The 18,857-nt window shown below is 36.7% G+C and overlaps 1 protein-coding gene across 2 annotated transcripts in view; it reads left to right on the top strand.

The window, feature by feature from the left end:
- tyw1 (tRNA-yW synthesizing protein 1 homolog (S. cerevisiae)) overlaps window positions 1-18,857 on the top strand; it is a 56,046-nt gene that overhangs the window by 903 nt on the left and 36,286 nt on the right. The window contains exons 3-10 of one of the 2 annotated variants that reach the window (XM_039670548.2): window positions 93-227; window positions 460-561; window positions 2,204-2,398; window positions 2,472-2,750; window positions 4,174-4,293; window positions 12,064-12,196; window positions 18,547-18,599; window positions 18,732-18,850. In XM_039670548.2, coding sequence (XP_039526482.2) covers window positions 93-227; window positions 460-561; window positions 2,204-2,398; window positions 2,472-2,750; window positions 4,174-4,293; window positions 12,064-12,196; window positions 18,547-18,599; window positions 18,732-18,850 — 1,136 coding nt within the window. The remainder of the gene's footprint in view (window positions 1-92; window positions 228-459; window positions 562-2,203; window positions 2,399-2,471; window positions 2,751-4,173; window positions 4,294-12,063; window positions 12,197-18,546; window positions 18,600-18,731; window positions 18,851-18,857) is intronic. The other variant, XM_039670549.2, reaches the window with a different exon arrangement.

Here is an 18,857-nt window from a genome sequence, read left to right on the forward strand (position 1 = left end):
CTTAAGGATTCTCTGCTACTTAAAGTCTTTGTTAGGTTTTGCTTTGTAGTTTATAATGAACGCACAACTAACATTGTCTTTTTCTTTTATAGACAAAAACGGTCAACCCTGTAAATCCATGGCCATATAAGTCTGCAAAAAAACAGGAACATTCACCTGTAACAGAAAAGGTCATTCATGTTTCTGGGGTCAAAGTCTTCTATGGATCACAGACAGGAACAGCAAAGGTATAGAAGACTTTTTTATGTGTTATTTTTTATTTTTATTTTATTTTTTTTCTTTCTCTCTTTTGTGTTACATGATTTATGACATGATTTCTAAATGACTGACCGAAGAAATAAATAAATACAAATACAATACATATACCAGTATAAAAAATATTATTATGATGTTTGTGAAATGGCCTAATTCTAAGAATCACATGCCAGTGTGTGATTTAATATTCTTAACTTTGCCTAGGGGTTTGCAAAAGAGCTTGCTGAAGACGTCAGCACACAGGGGATCCAGTGTGAGGTTATAGATGTGAAAGATTATGACCCAGATGACAGACTGGCTGAGGAGGTGAGCATAGCTTGTTTTCAGTGTTATTTCACAGCCCAAAATGTGCTGCATTGGTCCCATACTGTATTTCAGAAATGTGGGTCGTTTTCAGTTTTGAGGAAGTGGAAATAGATTATTAAAACTTGAGGATTTGTCATGACTTTATGATAAGAATATATCTTTAGGAATGAAGAATATAATAGGAATAACTGGGAGCTTCATATCTTTTTAAGAGCCCCAATCATAGCATTTGAAATGTTCCTGTTTTTGTTTTGGGAGTTCCCAAAAACAGTTTAATGTGCATGCAAGGATAAAAAACACTTTATTTGTCTTATAATATGCATTTATTTTTACCCGATTTGCTCAACGACTCCCAAATGATTCGTTCGACGATTCATTTTCCCAAACACCTCCTTTGAGTGACGTGAATCTGCGGTGATTGGTCAAATGACCCAGTCAGTTGTTATTGGTAAACCGTAGGCAGAGACTGTCGGCAACGGAACGCCCATAACCAGGATTATAGCTTGTCAATTTTTGAAAATTGTATATAGTTTCAGAAAAAGTGCACTTTCCACACGGCCCCTTACTTGCGTCTCCGTCAAGAGCGAGCTTTCCCGGCGAAACTCACATTGTGGGGGCTCTTGAGGGACAGTGCTTATTATATAGAGCGAAGTCATATTTGGCTAAGTCGTTTAGGAGGTAATTGCCATTTTTCAATGAATGTCTGGTGAATATCAAAAATAAAACTAACTTTACCCCGCTTTGAAGCTGCGCTGAGTGTACAGAACACACACAACACAATATAACTATATTGTGCATGCTACAGAAAACATAACAGCAAACATTATTAATAATACTTACAGATTGTGATTCGGAGGACGAACCTGATCCATATACACTGGATACTGAGCCCTCCTTCGGGAACAACCGGCTTGCGAATCCACATTTGAATTCATTTATGTTTTTGAATGATTCGTCATTAAAATGATGAGAACACAAGGTTCGGCCTGTACTGTTGTGGTATCGTTGCAAATATGAACTCCAACCACTGATTCTTCACATGCTCATCCCTGGGAAATGAAAACAAGTGGCTGAACTGTCTTTGCAATGTAGAACACAGCGTCTTCTCGACATGACGCTATTCAGCTGAAGTTTTTGAATGTGTTCTAGACGTCACTTCAAGTTTACACTCCCGTCTGCACGCGCAGTTGTTGGGAGTGGCCAATGAGTTAAACTAAGCTTACTGTAGTACCATTACAATAAAATGTTATAACAACTGTATGTAGTCTACTGTAATGCCATGGGAGAAAAACGTTCAAATTTTCATAATTTAAATAATGTGCCTTTAAAAAGTACACATGGCAGTATCTGTTGTACTGAATTTCATAAAAAAAAAATAATAATAGTAATTGTTGCAGAGAATCTTAGTTATTGTAATATACATTTTTCACACACACAAAAAATAATGAAAATGTTTGTTTAAATTTTAATTGTCATTAAAATTTCAAAAGGTCCTTTATAAATGATATTTATAAAATATAGTTATAGGGATTGCATTACAAATGTTTTTCTTTTGATTTTTGGGAAATGAAACCCAGTTCACCCATTTAATACTTGGTAATCACTCTTGTCCATCTCATGCTCCCATATCATTCTTCTCTAGTGTACAAGCAAGATGATCTGTGTGTTCCTGGTGGCCACATACACTGACGGACAGCCCACCGAGAGCGCCGAATGGTTCTGTAAATGGCTTGAGGAAGCGTCCACTGACTTCCGATATGGGAAAACTTACCTAAAGGGAATGAGATATGCCGTCTTTGGGCTGGGGAACTCCGTTTATGTGGGCCATTACAACACTGTGAGACACGCCTGCATTTTAGCATCTGTTTTTGATTGGATTGTGTTGCATTAAATATATTTTCTGTTTCCAGGTCAGTAAGAACATTGATAAGTGGTTGTGGATGCTGAGTGCCGCACGGATCATGACCAGAGGAGAAGGCGACTGCAACGTGGTGAAGAGCCGACATGGCAGCGTGCAGGCCGACTTTCAGGCCTGGAAAACGAAGTTCTTGAGCCGGCTGCAGGCCCTGGCCAAAGGGGAGAAGAAAGCCTGCTCTGGCAAGTGCAAGAAGAGCAGCTGCAAGAATAAGAATAAACATAAGGAGGAGGCAGAGGACAGTCGCTCGCTCGCTGAGAAGAACAACTCTGAGGCAAGCCAGCCCTCCTCTCTGATGTCTTTGAACACATGTAGTCATGGTAACTGCTCTCTCGCTGCACACCCAGAGAGCAGATTGTTCCCCTGCAGTCTGTGGTGCACTCTTGTAAATGGGATCTGAACAGCAGGGGTGACATTACAGACTTCTGAGGAGATTTTTTTTTATTCTTTTAGATGTCCCACTGATGTATTTTACCTTTTGGAAACTTTGCTCTCATAAAGTTAAGCTCCTTTAATTCCCGTTTTTCCCCTTTCCCACTGAAATTAATCAGGTTTTTCCCTTCCGTTCTGTTTCCGGTCATGTTTTTCATGGCAAAAAGGCTGTTGCTTGAACACTCGACTGCGTTTCCCCTGATTAGAGAGCCAACGGACTGTTACTACCTAATTTGTCTGCAAAAAAAAAAAAAAAAAGAGTGCATCCCTGTTTGTTTACAAGTCTATTAAAATGCACTTTATTAATCAGTTTAGTTTTTATGCAATCATCAGAAATAAATTCTAACTAATACAATTCATAGCTATCAATTCAAGCAAAGCATGTGTTAATATTTTATTTTAGACACAGCTACGAGTCATACAAGATTAGATAAATATGTTTTAACATTCAGAATAATTCAACTTAGCATCTCTATGCCATCATTAGCTACATTTTATCTGGACCAAAACCACATTTCTAAAAGTGGGACATCTATAGAATGTGGGAGTTGAGTCATATCTAGAGACCAGAAAATCATAGGCCCTGTTTACACCTGGTATCATGATGTGTTTTGGTCAATTGGATCACAAGTAGACGAGGGAGACATATCCTTTTACACCTGGTGTCTCTTTTGTCCTGATTTATTCAAGTGGAGGGTCTATGGTTGTGTAAATGGATGTTTTTTTTTTTTTTAGATATTTTTAAATCTAATAGACAAAATAAGGGTTAGGTTAATGTTTACGCATTAAGTCAATAGATGGAGAATAGATGACCTTTTGTGCCTGTTTGAACACATTGGAGCACATGAGCATTTAAACTACGAAAGCAATGCGGTCGAATGCGTTTTCGACTACCTCAGGAAGTGGCCAAAAGTGGACAAGCTCAAAACGTTGTAGACCCTGGTATTAAAACACATCTTAATACCAGGTGTAAACATGGTCATAGAGTTCTCTATTGACATCACACCAACACCCAGAACCTAGTATTGTAGTAGTGACTTTAAGGTTTAACAAATAATATTACATCCCACTTTTGATCCAACCAAATCCTGACGGATAAAATCCCACCCAAATTATTGGCATTAAATGTTGACTTTAAAACGATGTGGTTGACTTCAGGCGTGCCTGCTGGATTTCGCCTAAGGGTATGCACAAGTTTTTTGTTTGTTTTTTTGACAGCAATATATGCTTTTTAGAGAAGTTTAACATTTTTGTTTGTTTTTCAGGAGGAACTGATGGAGTCCAGCAGTGATGCAGAGTCCTCTGCTGATGAAGAGAAGTCTCACGGCTCTGTCATTGACATGGAGGACCTTGGGAATGTGATGAATCGTATGAAGAAAGCCAAGGTAAAAACAAAACCAGCTCCACTTTGTTTACTCACAGTTTGTGCTCTATCAGAGGCCATAGAACATTTTGAGCCCTTTTGTGTACTTGTGCAGGAGGTTGGTGTGTCAGTTGTACATTTGTAAATCATACAAATTGGTTGTGATTTAAAAAAATAATAATTGTCTTAAAAAAAAATGTGAAAACCCATACTTTGAAGACTATATTTGATTTTCAGTTTTAGATGGCAATGGTTAATTTGTTTTAATAAAAAATAAACTAAATGCCATATAAAAATGTACAAACACATACTTTGAAGACCATAATTAAGGTAATTAAGAAACAATAAGACTTAATATGAAAAATTGTTGTTTATTACACATCTGCAGATAGAGACAGACTGATCATTCACTGTACAGCATTTGCGGCAGATCAGAAAATTTTTTATAATGGTTATTTGTATTACAGCTTCGACCGTTGAATGAATATATCACTGTCCTTCGTGTCAAATATACATTTCGAATTAATAATTGTTCCTAGATTAACAAAACCTGTAGGTCTCGTTGACTGAAATCCTCTTGTAAACATAATCCTCTGATCATTCGGACTTGTTGTTTCGGCGCATGACATGCGTCACTCACGACCACACGTAGCGATTGGCTATGGCAGATTGTGTGTGACTCTGGACAGATCCAATAGTTTTGAACTTTAATAGTGAACCCGCCTACAAGGAAGTAAACGTTTCTCAATGGAGAGAGGCCAGACTCTATGTACAAATGAAATGTACTAGAGTCTGGTTGAACCAGGCTATATTTATTCACCCTCACTCCTCAAACCCACATGTTACTATTTTTGGTTCTGTGAAATAAGTAGAATCTGTTCTCAGATCTTTTTATCATGATGTAATAATAACATTACATGATATATTGTTGAGAAGCTAACATCCTTCTGTGGTTGAATGACTTAATACATAATCATTTAAAGGGTTTGTTCACTCTTTAAATTCTGTCAATTACTCACTCTAATGTTGTTCCAAACCCATGAGATACATACAAATAATAGGTGATTTTTTTAATTAAACCACCGAATGTCCAAATAACTACAACTTTGACACTTCAAAAAAGTCTTCTGAAGGTACATGATCACTTTATATGACAAACAGTTTCAATTTAGCCTAGGCTTGCATTACCATACAAACATTGATCAATGCACATACATGGAGAACATCAAAAATGATCAACAGAAGCTCAACCGCACTTGCTTGACACACAAGAACCAATGAAGTCTCTTCTGGCAAGTATGTTTGAGCTTCTTTTTACCTTATTTCATGGACATTTTAAAAAAAAAGGATCTAAATAAAAGCCTAAGTTAAGTCACTCAATCCTATAAAGTGATCTTGTTTTTTGTGAAGACTTGTATTAAACTACTTGATTCATATGAAATTCTTTACGATCTCTTTTGGGTGAGTAGACTTTTAATGGAGGGGCAGACATCTCTAGTGTTAAATTTTAAAATATCTTCATTTTAGTTTCAAAAATGAACAAAAGGCTTATGGGTTTGAAACGACATGAGGGTGGTAAATGACAGAATTTCCATTTTTGGGTGAACCATCCCTTTAAATTTCTATCTTTTCCTCATGCAAATCTATCGTTTGGCTTCAGAGGACTTGGAATATAGCCTACAATTAGTATGAACCGCTTTGAAGGTACTATTTTGGAGCATGACGTAATCTCTACGAGCTGTCGTTGCGTGGCAAGAGCTGCTTAAAGATGCTTCATACTTGGGTTGGACTTTTTTTTTTTTTTTTTAGTTTTGGTCTGACGTGAGGGTGAGTAAATAATGACAGAGTTAGGTGAACTCTTCCTTTAAAAGGACAGAGTGCTGAAGAGTCATCGTCAGTGGCTCCATTGAAGGAGACTGAGTGGCAGATGGTTTGCTACAGCAGCTCCAGCAGGCGCTGGGAGGACTTGCGTAACCGTGAACTGTGATCACTGACGCCCACTCTACAGGCCTGTGCGCAGGAGTGATTCAAGAGACCGAAGCGCAGACAAATCTTCCCATACACGCGCATATGCACACTCTCGCATCTTATCCGCAACAGAGAGGCTGTGAGCGCAAGAGCCAAGAAGATCCCAACCCCCTTTTAATCCAGTAAGATCCCTTTATGGATGCCTTCAGGATTGGAAGCATGTTTAAACAGATTCAGAAGATGTGTTTGGAAGCAATCAGTTCCCGATAGATTGAATGAAATCCCAAAAGCTATGAATTTGTCTATGCTAGCACTAGCAGACATTTACATGAGGGAGCAAATACAGATGTGAAAAATCCTGATGAATTTATTAGCATTATTCATTTATTTACTTACGCAGGCCGATAGAATATGAATATGTAAACACCCCAAATGACCTCAGACCCCCTAAAAGGACCCACAAAGAACCATACTTTTGCTTACATTTTTTCTTTGGGTCCTTTTGTGGTTCCATTTAGTCCCGTTTTAAAGGTGCAGTAAGAGATTTTTTTTTGAGAATCATCATTAAACTCATTGGTTGAAATCAACCCATTGCTTTCATTGCTCCACCCCCAAAATGCAGGAACATTCAATGCAAGCGTGGATGTCTCTTTATCATAACCGAAGTGAAGCAAAATAAAGCTTTGCAAAAAATAAAGCGATGATGATCGAACGGCAACGAAGAGCAAAACATGAACACAACGTACACAACAGAAGCAAGAGTTCTTTGTCATACACCAGCAGCACATTCTCAAAACTCGCGTATTACTCGCATATGGAGCAGAAACACAAAGCAACCTCTGCATCTGTTTTCAGGCCTTCCCGCTTTAGTCTTTACAGTGTTAAAAACATTTCTAATATTAACGCGGGTGCTAAAGCTCTTGCCTAGTGATATTCCTCTTAGCTTTTCTCTTTTATCATGTCTCTCGGCCATCTCCCTTTCTATAGTCTTTCTTCAAATCTCCCTCTTGCTCACTCTCTCTCTCTTCCCCCATCATGAGTGGACATGTCCCTTACTGCTGATTGGCTACAAGTGTGTTGTCCTCGGTCCGATCCACTTTCAACAACGTTTTTAGAAATCGCTTACTGAACTTGCAGCTAGTTCCCTTTCTGGTTCACTGTACTGGGATTGGTTCATTTGCATGTGTTTAAAAAAATCCTTAAAGGAGTAGTCAATTTTAAAAATAACTTGCTGATAATTTACTCACCCCTATGTCTTCTAAGATGTCCATGTCTTACTTTCTTCAGTCGAAAAGAAATTAAAGTTTTTGATGAAAACATTCCAGGATTTTCTCCATATAATGGACTTCAGTGGGAATCAAACTGTTCGGACCAAATGAGAGTTTCAGTGCAGCTTCAAAGGTCTTTAAACGACACCAGACGATGAATAAGGGTCTAATCTAGCGAAACGATTGGTCATTTCAAAAATAAATAAAAGTTTAAGTTTTATAAGCACAAGTGCTCGCCTGCTCTGTTCTGTGATAAGCGTTCGTGACTCTCCTGTTCGAACTCGTTCTTCAAAATGAACAAATCTTTTTTCGAGTCATGACTCGAAGGGTCCTAGATAAGACCCTTATTCATCGTCTGGTGTCATTTGAAGCCATTTGAAGCTGAACTAAAACTCACATTTGGACCTTGAACCATTTGATTCCCAATGAAGTCCATTATATGGAGAAAATCCTGGAATGTTTTCATCAAAAAACTTAATTTCTTTTCAACTGAATAAAGAAAGACGTGTTGGATGACATGGGGGTGAGTAAATTTTCAGCAAAAGTTTTTTGAAAAGTGAACTACTTTAAGTATATTTGATGCATGGAAATGCAGTACTGCAACAATCCAGAAATGTGCTTATCTTAGAGTAATATTTTAATTTGGGGACTCTTTTTTTTTTTCTCTTAATTTGATTATTTGAAGTAGAGTAGTTTATTTGGATTCAATAATTGGGAGCCCTAATAGTTAGATTTAAAGACTTGGTCAGGTTTATTTTCATGTTTAGCAAATTGCTTGGAAATTATAGAAAGTGAGGATTCTGGTTGTATTGTGAATTACTCATTATTTCAAAGAAATGATTGTAATGACTTTTTCCTCTCAACCAAGTCTGTATGGCCAGGCTAAAAAAAATGTAACCAGCAATATAGTTAATCATCTGAGATCCAGTCAAATGATAATGGAAAAAAAATGTCAATCAAAATTTTGCTGAATATCAATCAAATATCAATTTTGCCAATCAGATAGTCTCACTTCAAACTCGCACCATTGGTTGAACCAGTATTGCTGTGCAGGATGCTTCAAAACGTAATTTGATAATGCCACATTATGCCACTTGTTTCTGCATATTTAGCTGTGATAAGATGTATTTTAACACAACACTCTAATATTTATCTCTGAGTTCGTTTCATCTTCACGCTCTCCCAAAACAGTTGCACATTTAACCCGGAAGAGAAACACACCGTTACTGTAATACTCTGGTGACCTGATGCATCTGTCAGTTGGTCATCTTCTCTGCTCTCTGTTTGATTTTGCTGTTGTTTATAATTTTTGTCATTGTGCATACATTTTGAAAGTGTTCTTACATTAATGTAAATTTTCTCAGCATATTATTTCATATTAGAAAATATCCAAGACATAATTAGATGCATGCATAATTCACATCCTTAGTGGTGAATAATTATGTATTAATGACACTGGAAAAATGACAACTGTTTTGAAATAAAGAGCGTCTAGATTGTGTAGATATGGGTCTTGCGGGTGAAGAATTACTCCGCTTTGGCTCCAGATGGCATCAGACACATATTGTATCTTGGCTTTACTATTGCAGACTCCTGACCTTGCATTCCTGTATGATCTGCACTGCTTTAGTAGTGATTTTATATATATATATATATATATATATATATATATATATATATATATATATATATATGTATATATAAAAGAAAAGAATTTCTATTTATGTAATCCATTCATAAGCTTGTGTGTATGACTCGGTGGCAGTTTCTGCATTGCTTGTTGGAGTGGCGCGATGTAGGTTACATTTGGCAATTGGCTCAAACACTGGCATGAGTTTTGAGAAGGTTTGTTCTAGCAGTGGCAGAAACCTTTTAAAAATAATGATACTTCTGAAATCATTTTAATATTCTGATTTGTTGCTAAAGAAACATTTTACATTAGAACAGTGTTTATTTGAAATAGATATGTTGTAACATTATAAATGTCTGTACTGTCATGTTTGATCAATTTGCAAAATTGCAAATGCAAATTAATGATCAGTTTATTTAAATCATACTTTGCTGTTCAGTCAGTAATGTATATTATTATTATTATTATACATTTTTTTTTTTTTGAAGTCAAGTTTCTCTCAAGTGGGCCAAAAGCATAGGTGATATATCCTTCACTGTCCTTATTTCTAGTTAAATGCTCTCTACAATTGAGATTGTCCCTATCCTTAAAAAACAAATAAGTGACTATTGACTCCATTATCCAATTTGGTAATAACTGGAGTATTGACTCACTCCCACTCCTAAAATCAACAGCCACTGCCTAAGAGCCTCTTAATTATGTTAAAGGAATAGTTCACCCAAAAATGAAAATTCACACAACTTCTTATTTCGCTACAAACCTATAAATTTCTTTATTCTGTGAAACAAAATTATTTGATCAATTTAATTTGAAGACTCGTCAAACAAATCTTTTCATGCAACTGTAAAACATGTGACAATTCTCCAAAAATCCTCTTTCTGTGTGTGTGTGTTCCAGAGCATAACATTCAGGTTTGGGATGACGTGAGGGTTAGTAAATGACAGTATTTTTATTTTTATTTGAACTGTTCCTTTAAAGCTCATGTGAGACATTATTCTGGTAGTCCACTGAGTATTTGCAGATTAATATATACAGTACATATAAATTAAAGCACACATTTCAATATCATGCATAGGCTTAATGCATGTGTGGATTGAGGCAGTATTTTCACTGTGTAGTATTAGCAAGGTGGGAATTGAGATAACCGCTCATGAATGGGCATTGTCCTGCGGCCACATCAGCCCGTGTGGGACGGGTGTCATTTCTGACTGGCTGTCAGTCTGAATGTGTCCTGAATTCTGCAAGGCGACTGGCTGCATCGCCGCTGACACTTGCATGGGTGGTTTGTGGGAAATGGAGCGTTTCCAGCTAAAGAGAGCTGCTTCAGTTCTGCCAATCTGAAAAAGGAGGGGTGCAGAGGGCCGACGATTGCAGCCTAGTCAACTCTACGCTGCGCATGGCAGTTCCATGACAGATCTTGCTGTGAAAGAGCATAATGTCCGCTTCTCAACCCAACCCCACTTGGTGCCTTCCACCTGCTATTACTGTTGGATTTTGCTCAATGGACGTTTTGTACTCTGGAACAAACAGTCAGTCACACTGAAACACAGCAGGTTTAGCACCTGTCTCTCAGACCGGATGTTGAGGGACCTCAAAGTTTTGTCTCAAGAACACAAATCAAGGCAGGCAGAGATGATGGGGCAGAGATGTGCCACTTCTGGGAAAATTAATATCATAAGGAAGTGCCTGTGGGGCTTAAGTGCCTATTCGTTTACATGAACATTGTAGTTTGAAAGAACATAGTTTAGAATGGGCTGAAAAGGATAGATTTTTTTTTTTTTTAAATTTGTTCTGTTTATTTTTATTGAAGCTAAAGGAGTTAACATTGATTCTATGTCTGTTTTTATATTTGAATATATATTAATCTAAGGTATGGTAAGCGCACAAAGCCTTACAATGATAAAACACAAAGCTGTCAAAACAATTAATTACTAAAAACCACACCAATTTATGTACTGCACATTATAGATCCTTTGAATGTATTGTGACATGCTGTCAGGGTAAGAGTATTTTCTATGACCTATGGAGTCCAACTTAAAATGATTATTCCCTTCATCTGCCACATACCATACTGCATCTTTGACTCACAATGTCTGAAACCGAAAACCAGACTGTCTCTGACCTTTTAGTGTGGAAAAAAAATTGCAAATACCTACATAATATATATACTTAGGGAAGAAATATGGAATAGTAACATTTTAGGCAAAAAAGGCCAAAAGTCAGGACTCAAAAGTCAGGCTTCTGCCACCAAGTCTGTTTTTGCTGCTCGCACTGACTGAATTAAGCCAAAATGTTTTAGGTCAAAATAGTTAGTTAACATGGTCGCATCGCAGCAGAGTATGCTGCACAGACAATGGTTGAAGGAGAACAACTGAAAGAGGTGGCACAATGGGCGATATTCGTCTATTTGTCGTACACAAGGTTTAGCTACGTGCGACAAACGCAGCCAGTGTGAAAATAAAATGGGCGAGTGCTGCTCTCGCTCAGCATACACACAGCTTCTGCCCTGCTTATGCGTTTAGTGGGAAACAGGCGTAATAGAGGAAAGATGTAGTAAGGTTAAGCATAATATTTACTTGGATCCCTCACAGCCACTTTCTCATCTTCATCAAAGTAGTCTGTTTCAAAGTTTTTATTTTCCCCACTGAAATGTTTTGGTAAGATGTATTTTCAGTGTTGTTTGCTGAATGATTTGACCTCAAGGTAGACCTCAGTGATTAAAACTCACAAGGGCTGCCAGACTGAAAAATTAGATCTCCGAGTTTTGCAAATTAGTTAGAAAATGTAATAAAACGAAACGAGTTAATTTAATCTCTTTAGGTATGGACATTTTACATTTTTAGACTTTTTTTTCATACGTTGATATTTTTTTTTTCAAATATGTGACTGGTTTTGTCTTTTTCGTTGTGATTTGTATGTGCTGCAGAAGATGGAGGGAGATGAAGAGGAGTCCCAGAGAGTGAAGCTGTTAAAGCAGAATGGAGTGAGGAAGAGCGAGACCGAGGAGGAGCGGAGAGAGATGATCACTCCTGCCTTGAGAGATGCTCTGACTAAACAAGGTACAGCATGACCTTAACCTGTCCTGCATGTGTTATTTACTCATGCATAGAAAGATGTCTGTGACAAATAAGCTGTTGTATAGTGGATATCTGCGCAAGCGCACACTTATTTTAATCTCTCCGTTTCTCTAATGAAAATTTGAATGTCTTATTTAAATGTCATGTTATTTAATTTTTTTTTTTACAGAAATAATGTGGTTGGTATTCATGCAATATTTGCATGCAGTACTCACCCACTATAATGTTAGGTTATTGTGGGTGGTAGATGTGCCGTTAGTTTCTTTTCCTTTTGTTGCTTTTAGCTTGCAAAATCCTGTTTAGCGTTCTATTAAATTTTTTTGTTGCTGTTTGTTGAGAATTTCACTGTGTGATTCAAATTTCACTTCCACCTAATTAATTAATTTTATTATAACCTAATAATTTTTTGGGATATTTTATCACGTTGCACTAAAGTTTGGGATCAGCAATTTCTTATTAAGAAATTTAAATTAACATAATTTATCAAAAGTGACAGTTAAGACATTTGTAATGTTACAAAATATTTCTATTTCAAATAAATGCTGTTGTTTTCAACATTCTATTCATCAAAGAAAGTATAATGGTTTCCACACAGATATTAAACATTAAAATGTTTCTTGAGCAGCAAATCAAGGTATTAGAATGATTTCAAAACAATCACGAGACACTAAATACTGGAGTACATTTACATTTTTACGTTTATTCATTTTAGCTGACGCTTTTATCCAAAGCGACTTACAATTGCTATATATGTCAGAGGTCGCACGCCTCTGGAGCAACTAAGTATCTTGCTCAGGGACACATTGGTGTCTCACAGTGGGTTCGAACATGGGTCTCTCACACCAAAGGCATGTGTCTTATCCACTGCGCCATCACCACCCCTATAACAAAACAACAGGAGTAATGGCTGTTTTGATGTCATATCTATAGAACATATTGCAGAGTCTGCAAGTCTTGTGGTTAGGGTTTGTTCAGATCTCTAACCTAAAATATGAGTAATAGTGGTCCACCACTAATGAAAACTCGCTGTTAAAATTTTACTAGCTCTGCAAGTTCGATAGCTGTAGCTTCTTAAGCACACAAGCTACACAAGCTCTTCACTGTTTACTGTTGTGTCCCATTTCCCTGATGATGGACAATTGTTTCCTGCTTTCCTAGCTGCTTTAATTGAGTCCTTCTGAGATGGTTGTTTCATCTATCAAAAAACAACAAACAAACTGGATGCCAGGGCCCCGATGATAATAATTAGGTCCTTGCCGCTGACAAAGTGTCACCGTTATTGTAAACCTAGTTTCATTTATGGTTGTTTCTCACACTTTTGACAGTTTTTGCTTTCCATAAGCGCTCTCATTTTTGTTATTAATAAACTGGCTGGGGAGCTAAAAAGTTTTCTCCTGTTGTGCTCTACAAATTTCACCCCCGTCGTCTGGTTCCTGATTGAACCTCTGATGGTGTGACTGTGCCTAACAGAGCTTAATGATGCAGCAAAGCCCAATTACCCCTCTCCTGGTGCTGGAGTTCCCTTGAGCCTTTAGCTTCACACCTTATATTAGATCAACCTGCCTCCAGCCGCACACACACACACACACACACACACACACAGCACACCAGAGCCTGGCCGGCACTCGCATTTCCACCAAGGTTGTGTGTACTACCAATCAGTTTCCACTGTGCTTGCGGCAATGTGCAACACTTCTGACCATGCTGTGAGTTTAAAATGCTTGATATCACAAACTCACAATCAATAGAGACCAAGAGATCTCCACAGGATGAGACACAAATTGAGATAATATTATTATTCTGTTTCATTGGTAATGCAGTGCTATAAGGTGAATTTTACCCAACCTCTCAAGAATGTGTCCAGGTATTTTCTAACCCAAAATGTACAGGTGAAAATATTGTGCAAAAGTTCATTTATTTCAGTTATTCAACTTAAACGGTGAAACTGATGTATTATAAAGACTCATTTCATGCAAAGTGAGATATTCCTGGCCTTTATTTGTTATAATTTTGATGATTATGGCTTACAGCTATGAAAAACTTTTCACAATGTTCTAATTTTGAATTTGGGGTTTTCATAGCTGGAAGCCATAATCTTTAAAAATTACAACATACAAAATTCTTGGAATATTTCACTTTGCATTTAATGAATCTATATAATATGTTAGTTTCACTTTTTAAGTTAAATAACTGCACAATATTCTAATTTTTTGAGTTTCACCTTTATAAGGAATTAAGGTGTTTGGAGTACTTAATTCTTAGTGTTTAATCTCAGCATTCTGCAGTAACATTTTTGCAAGTTTAATTTCTCTCGCATAACTACATAATTTCAATTAGGTATGCCTGCGTACATTGGTACCATTTCATTTACACTGGAGATTTTATTTTTACATTTATTTATCGATCAGTCGATTTTTAGATATTTGTGCATTCTCATTTCCCGTATTTTTACATTTAGATGACAGCAAATGCTAAGTACATCTTACAAAACACAGTTAAATATAATCGTTATGAAATATCAAACTGAATATCCACCTTTCATACTGCACATTGTAGCATTTACAGTAAAATTGATTAGTTTTTAGTGTTATTTTTTATTTCATAATTTTCATATCAGCCATTTATCTACCATAACATGGAAATACTGATTGGCTTATTATATTGTGATAGAAGATAATAAATGCACAGTCTGTTTGTTATTCATACAAAATAAACCCTGACAGAGTGATTAAAACAGACATAAAGAGAGAAGAGGGATTTGCATATTATTTATGTATTACGAATCACATAATGGGTGTTTATGTAGATATCACACCCCAAGACTATTAGAATTTTGTGAATGTTTTTAATATTCACATTTTGTTCTATTTTATTTAGGAAATGGAAAATATAATCTAGACATTTCATCGTTAGAGGCTCCCTAAATGAAGTGGTGGCCACCTCATGGTGGTTTGTTTTTGTAAGTTGAGTTTTGAACTGTGAATGCACAATCTAATGTATGTTATTTAGCTGATCTTGCCTGCATTCTAGAGAAGGTTCTGATGTGAGATTATATAACACTCATTTCCTGAGGGGCTGACTGGTAACCTCCTCTCGCTCGCTGTTATTTTTGCTCTTTTAATGATAAACTGAAATTATTCCCTCCGGCATTATTAGCGATGATTTAAAGATGAATGAGGGAGAGAACTAAAGAGCTCTGAAATTGTTTTAAGTCACTTCCTTTCACAGCAGAAGAAATACAGCAGCTAGAGCAGAGATAGAGGGCAAATGTGTTTGGTCAGACTGAGTGATGACGGCTGGTGAAAGTTAAAGCCTTGAAATTCCTCTTCATTCACCTCACGCCAACAATAACAGCTTGTAATTAAAACCTGAGGTAATGAAACTTCGATCATACCATAGCAGTGCGTCATTGATGTTGTGAAGTTCTGTTTTGGTGATTTTCGTCATCAGTGTGATGGACTTTTTTTTTGCTCCTGTAAGCTTCATATGGTCCTGAGAGAGACTAAATTATGAGGAAATGCATGCTTTTAAACCATTGCGAATTCATTACAAATACCATGATTGTGTATCAAATTCCGTGATTGCGATCAAAAGGCACATGAATCCTCATGATGTGAAGATTCAGCATATCTCTGCTTCCAGCTGCCCAAATTTTGAGCCTTCACAGCTGAAACCAAACCTGCTCTCTGATCCCGGCTCTATCCAAACAGATGCGGTTCTTCAGAGAGAGACGGGCGAACACCTCCCTTACATCCTCAGCCCCAGTGAGCTATTTGCAGACATAAAAGACAAGAACATGTGTTTGATGTGGAGTTTAGCTAATGAACATGGGAGAGAGAGATTGAGATCATTAGTATGGAGTTTCTTTCCTTCATGCACATAGAGAGAAATTGTGAAAAAGAGAGGAATAACTCCCTAAAATGAAAATTGACATTGTTTACTCACCCCCAACCACATGTTCTTCTTTCTTTCATCAAACACAAACGAAAACATTTTTTGTTTGTATACAGTGGATGGTAATTTACCTATTAATACCAAAATGGACAAAAACTAGTCCTTGTTGGTCTTGAGACAAACATAATGTTTGGGGAATAATGATTTATTTAGGTCTGTATGCATCACAAATGATGACAATTAAACCCTTTGGTTGAAATATCAATGCAGTGCCAAGTGGTTTTTGAGAGGTTTGGTTCTCTTCCAACAGGAAGTCTCGTTTCGCTGTGATTTGAACTCTTACAGCCCTTTCAGCACAGAGTGATGTCTTCATATTCTGCTGTTTTATTAAAGTCCCCCTGTAGTCAATAATTTTATCCCTTAACACTCATCATTGATCACCAAAATTGCATATTTAAAGGTTTTGTCTGTGTAAAAAGTTTCTTCATGCCTTAAAATAGCTTGAATGCAACTGTACACCCTTGCTTCATTTAGTATGTGTATTCATGAATATGCTAATTAGTCCTGCATCAGCTCAGAGATTGGCTCGGCCAATTTACTGAGGTAAACTCTGCACAATGGTATCGCTCTTGACAACGTCGGACATATAACTGTAATTAATATGATTAGCCTTTTGCTTGACTGTTATCAAACAGCTAATAATGTGTTGCTAATTTTACACAAACCATGTTCCCGTTCGCCATCTCAAACCGCTACCTTCTAAAAATCATCATTAGAAACGCTTTGAAAAACTCAAACGTCATTGGAGAAAGGCATATAGTTCATCATAAACCCGCTATATTGCTAAATCTACCCGATTTTCCACATCAACGGAAAAAATACCAGGGTAACCTGGCTTCTCTTGATGAAGGTAAACTCCTTTGCTTCATGGCATAGTTGATATGCTAAAGCCCTCTGTTGGCATGATTGGTTATGAGGTAGTTTATTTAAGAAACACCAGTGATTTTAAGTTAAGTGCAGTTTTAAGGGCAAAATTCCCAGCAATGGTGTGTACTTATGAATTTGTACATGGTTTGTCTTAAAGCACATTAAAAACACCACATAGACATAAACAACATTTAAAAACTTAATTTTCACCACAGGGGGACTTTAAAACTGCTATAGGGAGTGATGGTTGCCCCAGTGATGGCCCTTGCATGTGGATTAAAGTCTAAATCGAGTCTGATTCCCCAAGGAGCCGCAGCGCAGTTGTGGGAGAATGAGGCTATGGACTTTAGAAACGGGCAGACTTAAGCACATTTGGCCTTTCAGCCTGCTGAGATGTATTGAGGAGCTTTGTTGGAAAATTTCTGGCATTTCTCTCTGTGAGATGTTTAAGATCCTGTGCAAACTGTAAAATGGAAATCCTTGTGCTAGTACTGAGTGTACATCATATAAATGCACCTTTTCTTTTTAGGCTCCCTATTGCATACCATCTCAAATACAACCTGTTAAACACTGCTGTTTTAAGCTGTCATGATGATTTGTCATAGTTAAAACGGTGCTTATGGTTGTGATGTCAATACAATGATGATTTGTGAAGGTTTCAGATTAGATTTTGAAAATGTTTGGGCATTGTAGAAATTGCTCTAATATTTACATTATTAGAGTACAAATTATGCAAGAAAAAAAATCCACTTTAATGCGCATTTGTGTTTTGAAAATACTGTTTTATAGAACATACATTTTCAAACATTTTAAACTCATCAAGGCTGCATTTTATTGATGAAAAATACTGTAAAATTTTTCCAATATAAAATGTCTGTTCTATATTTTAGTGTATTTTCAAATGTAATTTATTTCTGTGATGGCAAAGCTGAATTTTTAGCATCATTACTCTAGTTTTCAGTGTCACATGATCCTTCAGAAATCATTATAGTATGCTGATTTGCTGTTCAAGAAACATTTCCTAATATTATCAGTGTTGAAAACAGTTGTGCTGCTTAATATTTGACGAATAGAAAGCACTTTTTTCTAATTCAAGCACTATGTACTGAAAACTTATATCTATTATACTGTGGATTATAATATTGTGATGCCTAAATTCATTTGTATATAAACTATTTACTTTATTTTATGCTAGTATTATATTTTTGACCATGACACGAATTCTTTAAATAGTATAATGATCAATAATTGATAGCAATAATAAAGTTTCCCTGACAACATGCCAACAATGTTAGTGAAATTTTTCCACCTCTAAAGTCAAAGATGTTGGTGACTAATCCAGTAGCGGCTGGCATTTAAAATACAAAGTATTTTGGATTTGATTTCTATGCTTAAAGGCAGTGTAAGGTGCTTTTGTCTTTTGAGGAAATGTAGCTCAATCGGTACTCAGAAAACTTGCTAATCTCTGCATGCTTTGTTTCCATCTGTTCTTTATTTTTTGTGGTCTGTAGGGTATAAACTAATAGGAAGTCACTCCGGGGTGAAACTGTGTCGTTGGACTAAGGTAGGTTGTTTCCCTCTATTGATTTATTGTCAAGACTCTTTAGCAAATTTCTCTTTAAAGTAGCACAATCTTTCCAGGCAGGAACAGTTTTTCTTTGTATAAATGAAACCAATGTTGCCCCTTTTTTGTTAGTCAATGCTGAGAGGGAGAGGAGGCTGCTATAAACACACCTTCTACGGGATTGAATCACATCGATGTATGGAGACCACGCCGAGCCTGGCCTGTGCCAACAAATGTGTTTTCTGCTGGAGGTAGAAG

This window comes from Pimephales promelas, chromosome 16 (genome assembly GCF_988280905.1).
Source record: "Pimephales promelas chromosome 16, fPimPro1.hap1.1, whole genome shotgun sequence".
In the NCBI taxonomy this organism is placed as follows: domain Eukaryota; kingdom Metazoa; phylum Chordata; class Actinopteri; order Cypriniformes; family Leuciscidae; genus Pimephales; species Pimephales promelas.